Raw genomic sequence first — 21439 nt, forward strand, 5'->3', positions numbered from 1 at the left:
AGTCTATTTAAAGTATCTTCATCTCAAGACCTTCATACACCCAAGCAATTTTGACCTATGGTGTATCACATACAATCGACACAATATATTTACATCATCCTACGTTGATATTTGGTCCGAGGCTTTCCCTTAATTATATTATACAAATATTTACAACAAACAACCATAAAATGTCATGATTTACTTCACAGGGGGTGTTGTCGTTGTAAATAAGCATCTTGCATGCATTGCTAATGAGTTATTGTGTTCACATTAAGAATCACTTTGTCCTTCTTAATGTGCAATGAGCTCATCTACTCACCAAGGGCTACCTATGGTATAAGTATGAAGTGTTTACCATATATTATTTCTGGGTTATCGTGTTCACAAGAATGTGTCTGCACACATAGATAGACTGAAGCATGACAACATAATGGACCACATGTAATGGCAAAACAAACAAACAAGCAAACAAAGCCATGAGGAAGGACATTCGTTAGAGTTCATACATCTGCCAAGGCCCAAAGCATTCAGATAAAACACGTGATTATCTGGACCCACCAATTACATTTGTGTGCAGCATGTAGTCCAGGATAGGCAGAAACCTTATCATTAAGAATCAGGAAAATAATTTAATTAGAACTTTGAGACACGATAAAAAAAACAACAACAATTGCATATTTGGGTCAAGGCCAAAACACACAATTAAAAAGCCAACTCATGTTATCAAATCCTACTTTACCAGATGCGGGGAACAGCTGATTGCAATCTATCAGCATTATTTTCCCATCAAAGTCTCCTTCTCAAATATATATCTAAAATAAACACCATTTTCTCAGGGGGTGGGCAGACACAGTGTGTTATTCACTTTGAGCCATCTCACAGGCTATCTTGCATTTTTTTTGGGGGGGGGGGGGGGGGATGCAAAACCCAGGAGCAAGCCAAAAGTAGGCTAATCACTCCGTGTTTGAAAGAGCTGCACAGAAGGAGGAGGCAGCCTTGATAGAGTTCAGGCAGTTCAAAGGATCTTTAGCGGGGCTTTTATCATATGAGTCATCAACACTCCCACAAAACTTTATTCAGCAGCTTCTCGGACAGCTGGGGGGCTGCTCAAGCCTTAAAACAATGAATTTAAAAAAGGAGAAACGTTCGTAGGCCTATTAGCCAGGTTCACTGTACAGTTCTGCAAATGCAACCTTCAACGTCAGTGATATTGGAAAAAGACGGAGGAGGATTACATGAAAAAGTACTCACTCTTTCCCCATCGGGCCCAGGCAAGCCAAAAAGCCCCGGGATCCCGATGAAACCCTGCAAAGAAAGGAAGAGGAGACAAGAAGATGAGATGTCAGCTTTCTCTCGCATGAGCATCGGGAGGAACAGCAGCTCATCTGCGACGTGGCCGAATTTCAGGAGCCGGCGGTCCAGCATGGGTAGGATGGGCTTCAGTGAAGAACCAAGCCATGAGGCAAGTGTATATGCCCATGGACTGCATGGTGCTGGCTTCCACGATGTAGTCCAAGGGCACATACCCTCACGCCAGGGATCTCTGAAGATAGCCAGGGCTGTCGGTGCAGGGAGACACACAGGACAACACAAACAAGTGTCCCCCCCTCCCAAAAAAAAAAAAAAAAATACGACAATAACTGTTCGCTGAAGAAGGTGCCATAGAGCCGGCTGTCTTCAGGGTTTTATGCTAACCAGCATCCTCAGCAAGTGACTGATGGGTATCTCCCCGGGAAAGAAAGGATGGTGATACCTGCTCATCAGCCATCCGCTGTGTTGTTGAGGTGTACACAACGTGGTTATAAGTGGACAGGTGATAGAGCAATATCAAGAAGGACAGCAAGAGAAAACAAGGGGACTCTAATATCTCCTTAAAACAGAAGGGCCTCATGCATAGCTTAAACAGGAAATTCCAGCCAATGGGGGCAGGGGAGGTTTTGGAGCAGCCACAGGGTGCTGATAAAGAATCCTTATTAGAATGCAACATTAAATAATCAAATAAATAAATAAAAAGCTGTTTGTGAGTGTGTCTTCCTTTGTGCATGTAAATGCAGGTGAAAGGTGTCACCGTGTGGCTGTGCAAAGTAACACAATGTGGATTTGATATCAAAGGCTGCAGTGTTTAACGTGCTATTAATGCTGTCGCATGCTGGTTGAGTGTGTGCGTGCATTTGACTGTGTGATGCAACAGCAAAATACTCCTGCTTTGAGAGTTCATTGTGAAAATCTGTCTCTAAACCTGGTATTGTTTATTCTTAACACACATTAAAACAAAAAGTGTGAAACCTACCCGGACGCCTTTAGGCCCCATCTGTCCTACAGGTCCTGGTAAACCCTGCAAAAATCATTAAATAAATAAATTAAAAAGTCAGTGATTCAACAACTTAACTAGTTGTGTTGAGTGCATGGTGCATGGTGATGGTGTATCTAAAAGTGGTAAATGGAATATGAGAAATATTCTGATAAAGTCATCAAATCTTCACCAAACTAATTTAATGCAATGGCAGGATTTAAACATTAAGACCTATTGTACTATACAGCACAACACAAAACAGTAGCTCTGCAACTGATGTTACAGTTTGACTTTATGGTTATTTATTCATGCTGCAGCATGCGTCTCGGCTCCCATCATCTTTTAAGACAGCCTAAACCTGTATTCAGTATTTATCACCAATTTTTTCCACAAACAGAGCTCAGAGTTAGCTGTTCTACATAACCTAATTCCACTTGGCCCTCTGCCTTCAGCAATGACTACTGTACCAGTCACAGTAGAGGATTTACTGCACCTGCCTGCCAGGATAACCTTTGGCACCTGGGCTTCCGAGTGGACCTTGCACTCCCTGCAGGACAGAGAGAGAGAGAGAGAGAGAGAGAGAGAGAGAGAGAGAGAGAGAGAGAGAGAGAGATTGGACCAGAAATTAAAATTACACACACACACACACACACACACACACACACACACACACACACACACACACACACACACACACACACACACACACACACACACAACAGGTAAGAGATTGTGCACGGTAACACACTGCAACAACAGAGAGCTATAAAAAAGCAGAGTGGTTATAAATATCCAAAATACATACATACTGAGGAACGAACAGCGCTGTAAATGGACTGCATTTATGTAGTGCTTTCATTATCAGATTGCTTTACAGTGCTGCCTCACATTCTCACTCATACACGCACGCATGGAAGAAGTCAAAACTTATCAAATCCCACCCCTTCTCCCTGTATAATGATTTATATATCAATCCCTGTGTCCTTAAAATTACTACTGTTGACAATCCTGATAATAATAATAATAATAATAATAATAATAATAATAATAATAATAATAATAATAATAATAAATACATGCATACTGAGGAATGAACATCGCTGTAAATGGACTGCATTTATGTAGTGCTGCCTCACATTCTCACTCATACTCACAAGTACGCACGAGAAAAAGTCAAAACTTATCGAATCCAACTCCTTCTCCCTGTATAATGATTTATATAATATAATATAATATAATATAATATAATATAATATAATATATATACACAGGAATTCATCAATCCCTGTGTCCTTAAAAATACTACTGTTGACAATCATGATAATAATAATAATAATAATAATAATAATAATAATAATAATAGCAACAACAATAATAATAATAGTAAAAAATAATAATACAATGATACAATACAATTTTAGAAAAAGACAAAAAGACCCCGACAAAACAAAACACAACAGAAAAGACAGACCCAGCTAACAATGAACATAAATAAATCCATAAAACAAATATAGAAATAAATATAGATAAAATAAAAAATATAAATAAATATAAATATATAAAAATATATAAAATATAAATACACATACAATAATAATAATATAATAATAAATAAATATACAAATATAGAAATAAATATTCAATAACAGTTTCCTATGAACACCTAGTGATTCTCACACCCACACACATTCTTTATATTTTGTTTTAAACTGTTGAATGCTTGGACACTGCTTTAACTCCTCATTCATACAATCAAGTTGTTCCTGCAAGCTGGGAGATATAATCCCTCCAGCATGCTCTAGGTATTCTCTGGGACCTCCTCCCAGTTGGGTGTATTTGGAAGACCCCCCACAGGGAGGCAGCCAGATGACATCCTCACCAGATGACCAAACCACCTCAGCTTGGTCCTTTCGATGGGAAGAAGCAGTGGCTCTACTCCAAGTGCCTCCAGCGTATTTGAGGTTCTCACCCAATCTCTGAGTGTTAAGCCAAATAACCGAAAGATGAATCCCATTTTCACCACTTATATAAGAAATCTTGGTCTTTCAATCACTCCACAGAGTTTATGAACATAGATTATTATGGAACCATACACTGACAGTTAAAAATAGAGTTTCACCTTCTGGTTCAGCTCTTCATCAAGATGATCCAGCACAATGTGTGTGTGTAGTGTATGCGGTTTTCATGCCGAAATAACATGACTGAACACTGACTGACAGATAAAAAACCCAGCATGGAATGTCTCAGTGAATGTGTCACAGCACTGACATGAGTTGACATTTTCACTTGGTTGTGATGTGGTGAGCTCAGTTAAGGTCGGACACCATCGTGGTTTGGCTGCATAGCAATAGTTGCCCAGGTTGGTTTGGACAAAGCAAAACTGCAAACAACACAGCTCGTCTTGCCTCGATCAGTCATATGGCGCCAGTGGAAAAGCGGTTTTACTGATTAATCCTTCAAGTTTGTAGAGGGCAGTAGTATGAATCCAGGTTTGTCATGAATAACTGGAAGGAAATCCTACACTGGTTGCAGATCTGAATGCCTATCCCTGGTGTAGACCATCAAAGTGGGCTTGAGTCTGTGAAGACGTGTGTAAAAACATATACTTTACTTAGAATTCTCAGAGCGCTAAGGTGTTCATGTAGAACTTCCTTTGGCACACTCGAAATATGCAGCCGTGCACACTGCTTGCCGATCCCACTGGTGGATAAATATAGTGCACAATGCAGCCAGTTAGAAATCAGACAAGAATTTGCCTGAGTGAGGTTTGAACCTCTAAATGCCCAGCGGGGAGGCGGGGCTTTGAGTGCGGTCGATGGTGTATTACAGTAACCGAGAGTCATCAACGCTTTATGCAGACCAGCTGGCCTTAGCTGGTGTTGGAATCCATGCTGCCAAACAGTTGTGCTTATTTCTCAGTCAGCAATGTGATGGTGATTCAGAGTCAGAGATGTGATCATCATCGTATTAAACTCTGTGGGAAAGAAGGGGGTGTTTGAGGATGGATTGAGTGGGAGGACATGAGTAACAAAGACAATGTATTCCTTTGCCATGATGGGTAGAAGGGGAACTCCCTGTGACGGTGACATCACGTTGAGAATGGAACTCTATTCAAAACTATGTGACAATAAGGAAAAAGTTCCACTATGCTCGACATGATTACGGCCTCGTACAGTAGCATGACCCATCCCGACTGAAATAAAAAAAACTTGGACACCATGCTGAATGCTTCTTCCTTAAAATAGCCCTTGAAAAATAGTTCTGTTGTGTAATGACTCCTCCCCCTGGGTGCAGCGAAGCCAAGAGTTCACCGAACAATTTCCCCAGTGAACTAAACAGACAACAGTGCAGCACAAACACAAAGAAAATTGTGCAAAAGCTTGAGATAAGAGTGCAAAAACAATTGAAGAGTGGCAGGTGACAGGTACAGGACCAGAAGGGAAAGAAAGACAGTGAAGTGTTCTCCAGAGCCGTAGTGTAATGGCAATGAGTGTGTCACTGTTGGCCTAGTTGGCTTGTTCCTTTGTCTTTTTCTCTTGTTTCTCTTTTTGGCGCCACTCTCCAATATGCAACGCTTCAGCCAGATGTCTGTCCTCAACAGAGCTTCATAACAGACTCGTGTAATCTGCCTGCCCGCAGCCATTTGGAGTGTACGCACACATCTGTGCAAGCATGAACAGACTGGGAGGTGAGTAAGCAGGGTGTGGATGATGGCTGAGTTATTACAGAATGAGGTCAATGAGAATTATTCCCTGATAAGCTCCTTGGTTGAAATTACAAAAGCAGGTCAGGGTCAGATCGAGGAGCATGATGCCACGAGTCGTTGCATTCACAGGTCGTGTCTGGGTCTGGGAGAGTGCGCTCGGGTTGTGCATGCTTGCATCAACCACACTATGGAACTGTCTTGGGTTCTGAATGGCACCCACCCAGGCAGACAACCAATCCATCCAAACTTCTTCACAGTAACCATCTATCTACTGCAGCCAGGTGAAGCATGGGCATGCCCATGGCCTTCTTCAGCCACTGGGCCTTCCACATTCAGGCACCTCCACTCTGGATCATGTGCAAAGAAATGTGCCACATGCCCAAAATGTCATAGCTGACACTTCTTCGCAATGCAAGTGATGCTCATCATATGAGTATCCTCATCCAAGTCTTAAAACACATACAGTATGACAGGAAGCATCAAGACCCTAAAGGCTTTGATTTTCGTTCTCCTGGAAAAATATCATCGTAAAAAACATCTCTGTCCAGCGACTTTATAGACCGAATCAGACCTGTATCAGTCTCAAAAACTGTGGACTCAGAAACATGAATGTCACTGCAGAGATAACTAAATGTCTCTACACTATAAGTTCAACACTTTGCCACATACAGATACACCTCAGATAGCAGAGTCCAGGAAGTCACTGAAAGCATAGATCTTAGTCTTGATTCAGGACAAATGCAAATCTAGCACTTCTCAAGTGCTGGATTAGGGTATCCATTGAGTCCAAAAAGATCACAGCATTGTCTGCAAAGTCAAGATGTCTAGTTCAACATCCGCCACACCATGGGCTTGCCTGGATCCTGGAAAGTGGCCACCCAGGCAGAGAAGTAGTCCTTCACTATTTAGTTAAAGTAATTATCAATATGTTGCAGCCAGGTGAAATGGTTGGTGTCACCTTGGCTTTTTCCAGTTGCTAGGCTCCTCAACACCGAAACACCAAGGTGCTGGATCTTGTCCAGAGAAGCATATCACATGGCCAACAAATTGTAGCTGATGTTCCCTCATTATGCAAGTGATTGTCCTCGTCTGAGCATCCCTAAATAACCGCTCATCATGGGTGTCTTGGTGGCTTTCCTCTACAGTCACCTTCCTGCACGGTCACCCAGTTTTTGCCTACGCCAGACAGAGTCACCACGGTGTACCAATTTATATCATATTGTACAGAAGTGTTTTGGTTTGAGTTTCAAGAGGATAACTTGAGAAATTTTAACACAACCCTAAACCTAAACCCAACCTTAAATAAAATGCAAATGCATGCTTTTAAATATTAAATGTGAAAGGAATGTTGTGCATGCATGTGGAAATTTATAGGAAGATGCGCAAAATATTGTGATTTATGCCCACTCTGCCGGTTTAAACTCAATGACAGGCTCACGTGAGATGTGGAAAAGAGACTGAAAGATGCTCTCCCTTTGATCTAAGGGGATTTCTGTGTAGGCTCTCAATTGTCCAGGTGGTTCCATAGTAGAGAAGCTTGAATCCTCGACTGGACTGGGTTGCTTGACACGAGGACGTTTGCTTCAAATCGCAGAAGCTTCCTCAGCTAAAATTCTTGCTCCAGTAGTCTGACTTCTGTCTTGACTCTTGTAGAGAAGAAGACGTCCTTGCGTCAAGCAACCCAGTCCAGTCGAGGATTCAAGCTTCTCTATTAAGGGGATTTGGCTAACAGCAGCTTTTTTCCATTTGACATGACGAATACAGAAACAGGTATTGACAATGAACTTTTTGTGCATGGTGGTGGGTTGAGGAAGCATCCCCTCATGATTTATGGGTTTTTTTTGTTGTTTTTTTTTTTTGTCTTCAAACTGTAATATCTGATTTTAAGACAACTAGCCTCTGTTTGGTTCATGAAAACATGTATCAACTGACCCCTTCATAGGACAGGGCAAGGACAGGAAAGCAATGTTTACAGAGCATCATAATCATGAAAAAAGCAGGTAGGAAAGGAAATAAGGTACTTACTGGCTCTCCAGGGAGTCCAGGTGGACCAGGGTAACCTTTGTGTCCCTGAAGAGAAAAAAAAACATATACAATATATGGCTGAGACATGGGCAGACAGATGAAACTTAAAATAAAGACTGAAGAGGAGCGTGTGAAAGAAAATAAATCAAACTGTTCACACGGGGGGAAAAAACCCACATGCACAAAAGTCTCGCTCGATGTGGGAATGACAAGTAACGTTTTGTGCACTCTAACTCTAATAGCACCAACAGACCACTTCACTGCCATATGCAAAGAATCAATCTGCTCTTCTGTCAGGGGATCAGATTTTCCACTGGCTGCGTTTGCAGAGAAATGGTGCTGAGGAGGTTGTGCCAGGATCATGGCATGTTGAGGATATAAATGCCTTCCTGTTTGAGTGAGATAGCAGGCCCCTCCTCTTACGCTGAAGACCTCCTGACAGACGTTCTACAGTTTTGCTGTCTCCGGCAACCCAGATCCCCCAACACTGAATGAGGAAAAGCTAAATTAAAGATGAGAATGGCAAGCATGTTCCTAAAAGACTGACAGAATGAGATGACTGAAACGAAACAGGAAAACAAAATATAAACAAAAGGGCACAAAAGTTAGAATGCATGCTGTCCTGTTTTCCTAATCCAGAGCCAGAGTACAAAGCCGAGACTCCCAAAGGTGCTGCAAAGCATACTTTAGACATCTGTGTATAGCAGGGTAGAAGGGCACAGCATCCCTCCACTTCATTCAGCATCATACTTCACTGGACAGTGTGCTTGGATTGTCAAAACGCACAGGAAGCCCTTGTGTCAAAGACAATAAAGGAAGGGTGGTGTGTCTGTTAGACCTCAGCAGTATCAGGCTTGTAGCTACTGAATAGCCAGGTGTGTTGTGGTGTCTGAAACCTGGGCACATTTTTTTCTTCTGTTCTTGTCGAAAACACTATTTCTTCAATTAATGCACATGATACAACAATGAAAAATGGATCACAAAGATGAGATGATTTCTGACTTTAATTAGTCTTAAAATAAACCCAAACCAAGCTCAACAACCTCTTCCTTAGCTCCTCTTGATCCATCTTTAATACTAAATTGCCCAGCCCAGTCTCAGGCTTTTGTTTCATGATACCATCACAAAATACGTTTGTCATGATGTATCACAAACTAATATATTAAATCACTTTTGGTTACGCCGTCACAAGCTTGGGGTGAGATTGTATTGGCTGAAAGTGGATGCATTTTGCTCATTGGCACTTTAGTTGGTTTTCATGCAAAACCTGCAGTCTCAGATCTGATGCTAAATAAAATGTGTTCATTTTTCAAAAATTCCTGGCCTCAAATATGGACAAAAATTCTGACATTCTCAACTACAATTAAAGATGAAGCAATTTTTTGATGTAAATTTCAACCAAATAAAATATATGAAGAAAGTAATTTGACATCAACTATTAAATAAAAAAAGAATGAACACTCATAGCAGAAAACATAACCTTGCTGCTTCATTACTTCTCCTCAGAGAGCTTTGGTGGCATCTGTCCACTGTGCATTCTGACAGATTGGTGCAAATCAATTAATGCACCAGAAATCCTTTCACCGTCCTCTTTATCATCCTCTTCCAGGCCACCCACTGATTGGCTGATATATTTGGGCTACATACGCCCGACCCGTGCTCATTCTCAGACTTTGCTCCAGGAAATGACTTCCACATTCTGTACAACTCATCCCCCATCAAAATAAAGACCATGCTGCTCCATCATAGATCTAAACCCTAATCTGGAGCTGCATAAAAGTCCGCTTTGGGATGCATGTTGACATCATGTTCCTGCATGCCATGTACATCATGGCGGAATGTGGGAAATTTCCTGGATCTCTTTCTGAATCCACAATATCCAAAATATCACTCAGCCAAGTTTCATGAAAAGTAATCATCAAGTATTTTTTTTTTTAGAAATGCTGATGACAAACAGATGAACCAACCAAACAAACAAACAAATATAGTCTTCCGCTTCTTCTGCTGGAGATCATAACCACAAATTCCAAGTAACAATTAAATACAGATTCCACACATAAAAATATGAGGGAGAGATGTTGTGCTTGGCCCTTAACTTTATGTGGCCCTGCTTTCGGATGTCTTTGGGTGTCCTGAAATGTGTAGACTGCTGACTAATACATATATATTAAGGAGCAATGACCCAGTGTTCTTCCTATAGCTGTGGCTGTGCAAACACTTGTGAACATATATATATATATATATATATATATATATATATATATATATATATATATGCATGCGCACAAACACTAATGTATACAGTATACAGTCAATACTGTGCACCAGATACTTATCACGCAAACATATGTTGTGGATTCTACTCTTAGGCCTGTTAGCCACACACATGCACTCACAAACACATGCACATGCTATGGGATTGGAGCCTCCTAACCCCCCAGCTCGACCATATGAGATTCTTGTCTAACGTATGATTACAAGCCTGCTAATGGGAGATCCGCAGCCGCCCTAGTGACTGTGTTTATAATGTCACTTCCTTAATGAGCATGTGTGTTCAATCAGATAACCCCACCACAATACTTTTAATTTGCTGCAGCTCCACAGTAGCATTTCCCACCCCATCCTGTCCTGAGCCCCAGGAAAAGATGAGTGGATTTTGGCAAAATATTAAATAAATGAAGTGCTGTATTTACAGAAGGCACTTTCATCCAAGAGGGCTACAGTGTTGGTGATGACTTGTTAGCAGCTGCTGCGTGCACGCTGAGCATTGTGGGTCCTGATGTGAGCGCAGGATCCGTGTCTCTTAATCCAGCTGATGAATGCTGCAGCACTGTAATAGTACAAATGTATTTCTCACCTCATTAATCTGTGCTTTCATCTTTCCATCTCCAGATTCCATCCACAGCACGGAGCCAGATGATGGCTCTCTGTGCATTACACATACAGCTTAACATAGAGCCTCCACACCGACGCACACCTCAGACAGACTAAACCGGACGGCTTTGTTGAAACCTGGCCATCGGAAAAACATTGCATCCCAGTCTGAACCGCAATTCCTGCAGCATGTTTGCTTGCATGCAGGGTAACTATTAAACTCCAAACACAGAGGAAGACAGAAGGATGATTTGTTGTGCTTCTTGTGAAACATGCAAAGAAACTGAGCTTTGATTTGAAATCGCCTGTAATTATAATGATGAGTACAGTATGTGGATTTGTTCGTTTGGTTTGGAGCGGAGCTCGCAGAACTTCAGACAGATTAATGTCATACTGCAGACTGCCGTGGATAAACGCAGGGACTGAGTACAGTTGATTATCTGTCTGACCACCGAAGATTAAAAGTAGGATTTTAAATGTTACTTTTGACATATTTCTGTGCAGCTGTTAGATGAGAATCAATTTAATATTTTGGCATTCTAAATTTTAGAATTTTTGCCAATTACCATACCTAACCATATTAAAGAAGAAGATTAAAGGTAAAGTTTAGAGGCCGAGCCTGATTACTGCCGAAACGTAATAAATGTCCTTCTTTATGAAGGACCAGCCAGACGGTGCCCATTACTTTTAAAGGGGTCATAATATCTACGATAAAATTACTGCTAGTGCGCGTACAGACCTAATATGGACTCTAGCATTTAAATATGAAATTCATAATTTGATATGGGGGGGCATGGTAGCTTAGTGGTTAGCACTGTTAAATTACAGTGAGAAGGTTCCAGGTTCCTGGTTCTTTCTGTTTGGAGTTTGTGTACTCCCACGGTGTCTGCATTGGTTCCCTCCTGGTGCCCCGGCTTCCTCTCACTTCCAAAGGTTCTCAAGACCAGGCACCTAAGTGGCTCTACTCTACTCTTTTCTACTCTCCTATTTTACTCTTCCTTTTTAGACATTTAGATATACCTTTGTATACCGCCATAGTTCCACCTTAGAATTGGAATATAATATATAAGATATACCTTACTGAATTTTCATGCAGGTTCATTGAATTGATGACTCGGAATTGACCAAGGTGAGTGGGAGTGTGGATGGGTTTGTCTACCTATATGTCCAGGGAGCACTCCACCTCTTACCCAGTGATGGTTGGGATAGGCACCAGCCCCCCTGTGACCCTTAACTGGAACAAACAGGTTCAGAAATTGTATGCACAATTTTATACAGATGTATACTGGCAAAGTGTCCAGCAGGTGCCAGTGTTCAAAATGTCTTGTTTCTAATATGGTCTCCAGAATATGGTTGTTGCAAAGTTTTCAAAGCATTGTGGAAAAAGTCTTTCAAGTTCTCCTTCACTAACTTGCAGTGCTGACGAAATGCTTTTGGGATCATTTCCACTGACACATTCTATCCATTCTTTAATTTGGGTTTGATTTTCCCGTCGTGTTGTTGTATTTTTCATTCCATATTTGGTTACCTGTTTGTGGTTATTTCATTTTGATTCTTGTCTTTGTTTTTGTTGTTCACCCCCCCCCCCCCCCCCCACTGTAAACATTATTAATATCCCGCTGTTTGCTGTACATTATGTATGTAGATCAACTGTAGTTCACTCATGCCTCACCAGGGGTGACTTATGGAGAATAAAACATGGTTTTTGCTTATGTGGCTATCATGTTTCTCCCTGTGGTTATGATCTTAACTTGTTAGGTTACTCTCTTGGAAAGGCAGACACATCATGCAGCAGGTGGCAGACACATCTAGGTGATATTATGCAGGCGAGCAATGTTTTTTGACTGGGTGAGTTACAATATGATAGCAGTTATAGTTTTCGAGTTATTCCCTGCACAAGCCGGCTAGGATGCACAAACTAATTCACCCATTCACTCACCCACCACTATGAAGGGTGTTTTCATTTTACCTCTGTCTTTTTGTTTGGGAGATATGATACACCTCAAGAATTTAAAATTTGCATTTAAAAAATGGAATTCTAGTTGAGTTATGCAGGCAGATACAGTTTGGCCTCACTTCAGTTTACCTGCCAGCTTGTCCATTTTTATATAGTGTAATGCTTGTGACTGACAGTCACCAGGTGAATCTTCACATCTGCCAAAGTAAGCAGATCTGTTACAGAGAAATATGCATCCACCTGAGCTCACAATAATTATACTGTAGTGTAAGAAATAGGGCTACAAATATGCATTAATATTGTAGAATGCAATATAATATTGTAGGTTTGTGCAACCTTGGTGGAGGTATATCTATATATGTGCTCTCTGAATGCCCTGTACATGTATAAATGTGTCATCGCTGCTTTTAATGTAGGATTTATCACCATTATGATGTTACAGAAGCACTGTCAAAATGAATGCAGCTGTCTTCTCATGCAAAAGAAAAAAAAAAAAAAAAAAAAAAACGCAAACTCTTGGCGAATACAAACAAATAACTAGACTGAATTGTTATTACAAACTCTGAGGCAAGTTCAAGTTCTAATTCTGTTAACTCCAGTGGCATGTGCAACAAAATGAAAATCAAGAATGATTAAATGTGTTCCAAATGATACTACAGTGTGATAAATCTAATCCTTTCAGATATAGTCTTTGCTTGCAACTATATGTGACACATACTTGCAATAAAAATAATGTACTTGCATAAAACAACCCTCTATTATGAGACAAAGTAAATGTCATGCACTGTATTGTAAGTAGCACCTGCAGAAGTTATAACCTAGAGTCTGTCCCCTGCATGTATTCATCTATATATGCATATGTCCAATGTGTTTTTGTGCTTGCATCCCTAATGATCCCCCAACCCTAATGATCAAGTTTTGTCCAACTTCTCAGATGTCTCCAACTGGAAGTAACAACCCAACACATTAACAGTTCTGGAACAACTTTTTTAGTAAAGTATACCTAAAATCGAATCTAAAAATGAATATGTACAGTTAAAACCTTTCGAAACCCATGCATGCTTGCACAGTTTTCTTCAGATTCTGTAAGTCATGATGGATTTGTATCTGAATTGTTTGCATTTTCCTAGTATAAAGGTCATAAAGATTTGCTTGGGATAAAAGTCAGAATTCGTACTGACCATATTTTGGTGCCAATAAGCAATTACAAAATTTATGGAAGTAACTATTGGAAGGTCATATTTTTATTATTATCTTTTGGGCATGTGTGAAAATAGAAAAATAAATACAATAATGAATTTGTTAAATTCAGCAATTCCATGAGGTTGCTTATTTTGGGCTTGTTTTTACTGATTGATTATCTGACAAAATCTGGCAACACTGGTTCCTGTCTACTTTCTGGGACCGGTCGTGATGATCTATAGGCCATGATTTAAGGGCAATCTCTCAATGCTGATTTTTTTATACCTAATTTTCTATGTTTTTGGCACAAAAAAACAATCAGATATCCAATGAGGCCAGAAAACAAGTGTAATTGGTGGCCAAAGTAGCATTGTAGAGCAATCAGTACTTTTAAACATGGTTAGGAAAAAAAAAGTGTGACATCAGGATAAATGAAGTTCCAAAAATGTCAATATTTGGGCATAATTGGTGCAAAGCGGGGGTGCTCTTGTAGGAGTTGAAAGTGGACAAGTGGCTACAATACAACCCCTGGCAAAAATTATGGAATCACCCGGCCTCGGAGGATGTTCATTCAGTTGTTTAATTTTGTAGAAAAAAAGCAGATCACAGACATGACACAAAACTAAAGTCATTTCAAATGGCAACTTTCTGGCTTTAAGAAACACTATAAGAAATCAAGAAAAAAAGATTGTGGCAGTCAGTAACGGTTACTTTTTTAGACCAAGCAGAGGAAAAAAATATGGAATCACTCAATTCTGAGGAAAAAATTATGGAATCACCCTGTAAATTTTCATCCCCCAAACTAAAACCTGCATCATATCAGATCTGCTCGTTAGTGTGCATCTAAAAAGGAGTGAACAAACCTTGGAGAGCTGTTGCACCAATTGGACTGACATGAATCATGGCTCCAACACGAGAGATGTCAATTGAAACAAAGGAGAGGATTATCAAACTCTTAAAAGAGAGTAAATCATCACGCAATGTTGCAAAAGATGTTGGTTGTTCACAGTCAGCTGTGTCTAAACTCTGGACCAAATACAAACAACATGGGAAGGTTGTTAAAGGCAAACATACTGGTAGACCAAGGAAGACATCAAAGCGTCAAGACAGAAAACTTAAAGCAATATGTCTCAAAAATCGAAAAATGTACAACAAAACAAATGAGGAACGAATGGGAGGAAACTGGAGTCAACGTCTGTGACCGAACTGTAAGAAACCGCCTAAAGGAAATGGGATTTACATACAGAAAAGCTAAACGAAAGGCATCATTAACACCTAAACAGAAAAAAACAAGGTTACAATGGGCTAAGGAAAAGCAATTGTGGACTGTGGATGACTGGATGAAAGTCATATTCAGTGATGAATCTCGAATCTGCATTGGGCAAGGTGATGATGCTGGAACTTTTGTTTGGTGCCTTTCCAATGAGATTTATAAAGATGACTGCCTGAAGAGAACATGTAAATTTCCACAGTCATTGATGATATGGGGCTGCATGTCAGGTAAAGGCACTGGGGAGATGGCTGTCATTACATCATCAATAAATGCACAAGTTTAGGTTGATATTTTGGACAATTGAAAGGATGTTTGGGGATGATGAAATCATTTTTCAAGATGATAATGCATCTTGCCATAGAGCAAAAACTGTGAAAACATTCCTTGCAAAAAGACACATAGGGTCAATGTCATGGCATAGGGTCAATGTCAATGAGCAGATCTGATTTGATGCAGGTGTTAATTTGGGGGATGAAAATTTACAGGGTGATTCCATAATTTTTTTCCTCAGAATTGAGTGATTCCATATTTTTTTCCTCTGCTTGGTCTAAAAAAGTAACCGTTACTGACTGCCACAATCTTTTTTTCTTGATTTCTTATAGTGTTTCTTAAAGCCAGAAAGTTGCCATTTGAAATGACTTTAGTTTTGTGTCATGTCTGTGATCTGCTTTTTTTCTACAAAATTAAACAACTGAATGAACATCCTCTGAGGCCGGTGATTCCATAATTTTTGCCAGGGGTTGTATGCAACAATTGCGACCTGCCATTCTCTGAGCAGAAGTCTTGTTCTGATCCTCTTCTGCAATATGAATCCCATGAAAAGCATGTTGTGCTCTTCAGCAGAAGACAGTTTTGAGATGAAACGTTTACCTTTGGGGAAACATGCATACGCAAGAACATTTGTGTAATGGGCATTGCATGTTCTCAGGTGAATTTGGCAATATTAGACTATGCTCGTATGTAACTGGATAGAAAATAGGTAATACAAATTTTGTCTACTATATTAAACAATCAGACCAGGCTTCCTCAGTTTTGAAACTGATACAGAAATTTGGCCAAAAATAGGCAATGGGAGATTGCCCTAAAGCTTGTAGTGCAAGTCATGAAGCGTCGTACCTTGCGCCGCTCCATGGGACATGTTCCGCGCCATGCACAGTGGCTTATCCTGCAGAATAGTGTACCGTGCACCTTGTGTTGCAATGTCAGACAAGGCCCTCTGTGTTTCAGTAGCTGCTTAGACATCTGTACAAAACTGCAGATCATTTTGCTTGCCATATTTCTGTTTATTCTCATTACTATTAAAGTAAGCCCCCTTGGCTTCTCCCTTGTTTCAGCTGGGGTTGCCACAGCAGATCCGAGGTGGATCTGCATGTTGATTTGGCACAAGTTTTGCACTGGTTGCCCTTCCAGATACAACCCCACATTGCATGGACAATGGGCAGAAGTGGTCTTCATCCTGAAAACTTCCGCCCAGTAAACAGCCGAACTTACAGTAACTGGTTGGCCACCACCATTGCTCTTTGTTGTCATTACTATTACTTGTTCCAAATTAACGGCTTGTTAAAGTTGTCTCCCAATCTGCACGCATCAGTGCTAATCGTGCAGTTTAATCCTATCAAGTTCCCTGAAACTCATTCATTCACCACTCCCACAACGGAAAATATTCCTAAGTGCTAAGACAAACTGTGCGTGAGCGTGAATTAGAACAGTATTTCTTGATGTCCAGAGAGAAAAACAATGAGAGTCTAACAAACAGATGTGAAAAAGACAGTGAAAGCAAAGACATGTAAAACGTGCTGTGGAAACACTAAGGTGAGACACGTAATGTGGCCTTGTAGATGAGGTTTGGCCCCATGTTTGTCTCCTCTTCCTGACCCCGACTACCATACTGAAAACCATTCAGACTGCTTGGTTGAACAAATGTTGTAGAGAGCGGAACATGCTTGGCTTGTCCGACTGTGTAAAATCGCACTATGCTATCACACTTTCAAGGCACTACTGCTTCGTCCATTAACATTTTCCATTGAAAACCGGTGGCTAAATTCCAGAATTCCCGGTTGAAGTGTCTGGCCGTGCCTGATTTAGAGCACATGTGCATTTCTTTGTGTGGGTTTGCCATACAGACAAGAAGAAGAAAGGAGGATAACATAGGAAAAGCTGCTGTTTTCCCATTTTCCTAAACTGCAGCTTCAACGTAACAAGCCAAGCAAGCAAGAAATAGTGTGGAACCAGAAAGAAAGAAGATGCATGTACTCACATTTATGTGCCGAAAGAAAGACTTTTCACCCCCGAATCATCACACTCACACAATGAGCCTTTTGGAGTCAGGTCCATAAGTATTTGGATGATTTCTGAATTTTTACACTAACACAATGGAGTTCAAATGAAACAATTACGATGTTCTTCCATAGTGAACATTCAGCTTTAATGAAGATGAAAAATATTATGAATGCAAATCACTGTTTTCACAGTTTGACAGCTGGTCAGCTCTCAGAATCTGGGTGATTGTGCATTAAAAGAATAGTGAAAGAAGCCACCAAGATGCCAGTGAGAACGGAAACTGTCCACAGAGAAACTTTTGTGTGTTGCAACACTACCACTGGTTCATGGTGGCGTGGAACAGAGGAGGATCCTCACACAAGAAAACAGATGAATCCAAGCTCAAGTCTACCATGTGACGTCTGGTAAACTGTAGCTTATATTTCATATCTTCTTTTAAGGAAAATCCTTCTCTGTGCTCCTCCACTATGAAGCTGTATAAGTGGTGATACAGTAGTCCAGAGTTACACAATGCACAGTTTCTCCAAATCACCTATCTCCAAATCACCTATCACTCCAACAGAGTTTTCATGGGAGACGTGGTGAGTTCCCTCACTAGTCTCCTTCAAACACACACATGGTTTTTGAGAAATGCAGTGTAGCACAGATTCTGCCACAAAGATTCAGACTTCAAAGTATTCGTTAAGAATCAGCGAACCAATAACAGCTGTAATTCTAATAGGAAGCAGCTGGTCACCCTTTCAGTGATCAACTCATGAACAATAGGAAATAGGCACATTCTTTAAAATGTCAGTTCTAACCCACTTCTCTGCTGCTTGCAGTTCGCCGACTTGGATGCTACCTGCTCCACCCCACTGCTACCCTGCCTGATACCTGGGGGAAGGCTCCACCCCTGCCTTCTTCCGACGGCAGGATCATAGAGCTACATACCCCTACATTCTGTTGTGACAAAGACTTCCACCAAAGACTGTTCTGACATTCTGCACATTCACAATGGATGAAATATTTATCTTATCTCCTGAGACTTGTAGAACTCCCTTCTCACACAGATTTATGAGAGAATACTATACTGTTTGTATTTCTTGACATGAATCAAGTCCAAGAGATATTCAGTGACTTGCAGCCATTCACTGACTAGTGTTAAAAAATGGCTGTAAAAGTGATGATTTATTTGAACGGTGATCTGGATATTTAATTAGGCCATCTACAAATGGAAGTACAATGTATAAAAATGACTAAGTAATGGTTAATGCACTATTTGTGTTAAACCCTTTGAAATAAAGCTGAAAGTCTACACTACAAGGACATCTTGACTGTTTCATTCCAACTCCATAGTGTTCCTGTAAAAAGGCAAAATAAAATGATTTGTATCAATGTCTAACTACTTATAAGCCAGACTATATCATTCTTTATAAGGCCGCATTTGTAAATAATGCTTAAACGTCTCTGAAATGATGAGATTTAAGTCACAAAGTGTGTCACCGTATCTGAAGCACTGTCAAGATTTGTTTTGTAGAAAAGAAATGTGTTTCTTTTCAGCTTTACATTTTCCATTGTTTAATATGTGTGTGTGTTTGTGTGTGTGTGTGTGTGTGTGTGTGTGTGTGTGTGTGTGTGTGTGTGTGTGTGTGTGTGTGTGTGTGTGTGTGTGTGTGTGTGTATGAATAAGAGACTCCTAACAAAAGCCATATGTTAACTCCAGGCTGTCATCCAAAGACAGTTTGACACTGTTGTGACTCTGGCACACACGGAAAGAACACATACCGCTTTGTTGTAACACTTCAACTACCTCCGGCGATCAATGGCATTGATTTATCTGATCTTACAACTGTAGAACATGCCTGCTAATATTCTACTTGGCTTGAAAAAAGTGTGCCATTCTTTGTGGTGTGAAACATGATGTAGGTGATTTGGAATTGTGCTCTTGCAGAATCGGATGTGTGTTTACTTTAAATTCTTTGAAAACACGGGGAAACTTGATATTCCTGTTCTGACCACATGGGAGCACACATGCGGCGATCATTGCACTACGTTAAATGGAGAAAAAGATGCTAACATGGAAACAATAAGGCTGTGTTACGTTCTCAGTGGAAACTGCTCTGCTTGTCTACCATTACTCGGCCGCACACACGCACGTATGCTGGAATGTGTGCACACAATCATGAATACACACACACACGACTCAAAGTTTCCCCTGGACCCACTCTGGGTCTGTGTATGTTCCACTCCTGTCCCACTTTTGCTTCCCTACAGCCATGAATCACTCAAACTGCAACTTAAGTAACATCGAATACACTGGTAATTTTATGTATATGCGCGCGCGAGCCCCATCCTCTTTTCCCCGATGACAAAAACCTCCCGCTCCACCTCCATCCCTCTGTCATCCTTCCTGCCAACACTGAGACCACTCTGTGCTGGATCCAGCTTACACACATGGAAGAAATGGTGAACACAGCACAAAATGAGACATAGTGCAGCAGCTAAGAGAATATTTACAGCAAAATCGTACAAGCACCAAAGTTGGCACAAATACTCCTTAGACATTTCAATAGGCGGCCAGGTAGGGGTCAATTGAAGAATTACACAGGGGTCAAAATTAAAAATGCTCAAATAATTTTGAAAACTACACCACATTATTTGTCTGATCATAAAGATTCCAAAAAGGTATAGTTTGCACTATCTATGACTGAATGATCTGGAGTTATGGGGTAAAAACAGCAAAAATGGTGATAAAGGTCAGTTTCAGTTTGTACAGGGGTCAAAAGTTAAAGTTGCTCCAGTTTTGGTAAAAAGTGATGTTGAGTTAACAGGGTTTTAAAAAGGAATAGTTTGGCCCATGAATCATGCTTAGTTATCATGTTACAGGGTAACATATGTCACATGTCATAGACTCCAATGGACGTTGACCTTGTTTGACCTTTACTTTGGAGACCAAACATTCAACACAATCAAAACTATGCCATTTATTAATCCTATTAGCTCAACCAATAATTTGCATCACTTTTTACCAAAATTGAAGGAATTTTAACTTTTGACCCCTGTACAAACTGACAACGACATTTGTCACCATTTTTGCTGTTTTTACCCCATAACTCCTGATCATTCAGTCATAGATAGTCCAAACTATACTTTTTTGGAATCTTTATGATGAGACAAATAATGTGGTGTAGGTTTCAAAATGATTTGAGCATTTATAATTTTGACCCCTGTGTAATTCTTCAATTGACCCCTGACCTGGCCGGCTATTGAAAATTCATGTGGCCAGTCGGTTTTTTCATAGTAGTAATGTCTAAGGAGTATTTATGCCAACTTTGGTGCTTGTATCACCATTTTCACGATTGTTTCAGTTATCTGCTGCACTTTCACAGAGAGAGAGAGAGAGAGAGAGAGAGTGAAAGATGATGAGACAAGAAATTGTACAAACATGGATGCACCAACACGTAAAGACACTGCACTTACAGCGATTACAGAAAAGTCACTGTTACTCACTCAAACATGTTTTTCTGGGTTTTCTCATATTTTAGTGTATACACAATTGTCGCTCTGTGCGCTAAACACATAGGAAACACATAGGCTGTGTATACATACATACAGTGCCCTAGAAAAGTATTGGAACACTTGGTATTTCACATATTTTAGTTTGTTTATTCCATTTCAAATACAAAAAAATACAAACATTTCTAAAATTGTCTTCCTTAAACTCAAACTGAAAGCAAATATCTACAACTTGATATAAATTAATTAAAAATCTAAAAGTCAAGATAATGGGTTGCATAAGTAATACCTGGATGACACCTTGCACAGTTAATGTTCCGGTGACCAGTCTTCCAACAGCCTCACTCCAGTGTCTGAACTTTTAGGAGAATT

At 40.3% G+C, this 21439-nt stretch overlaps 1 protein-coding gene across 1 annotated transcript in view; it reads right to left on the minus strand.

The window, feature by feature from the left end:
• Positions 1-21439, minus strand: part of col27a1a (collagen, type XXVII, alpha 1a) — a 176848-nt gene that overhangs the window by 96805 nt on the left and 58604 nt on the right. The window contains exons 8-11 of the mRNA XM_034191963.1: positions 8007-8051; positions 2769-2822; positions 2273-2317; positions 1234-1287 (exon numbers count right to left, since the gene is read on the minus strand). Of these exons, the coding sequence (XP_034047854.1) occupies positions 1234-1287; positions 2273-2317; positions 2769-2822; positions 8007-8051 (198 nt within the window). The remainder of the gene's footprint in view (positions 1-1233; positions 1288-2272; positions 2318-2768; positions 2823-8006; positions 8052-21439) is intronic.

The sequence above is a fragment of the Thalassophryne amazonica genome, chromosome 17, assembly GCF_902500255.1.
Source record: "Thalassophryne amazonica chromosome 17, fThaAma1.1, whole genome shotgun sequence".
NCBI lineage: Eukaryota > Metazoa > Chordata > Actinopteri > Batrachoidiformes > Batrachoididae > Thalassophryne > Thalassophryne amazonica.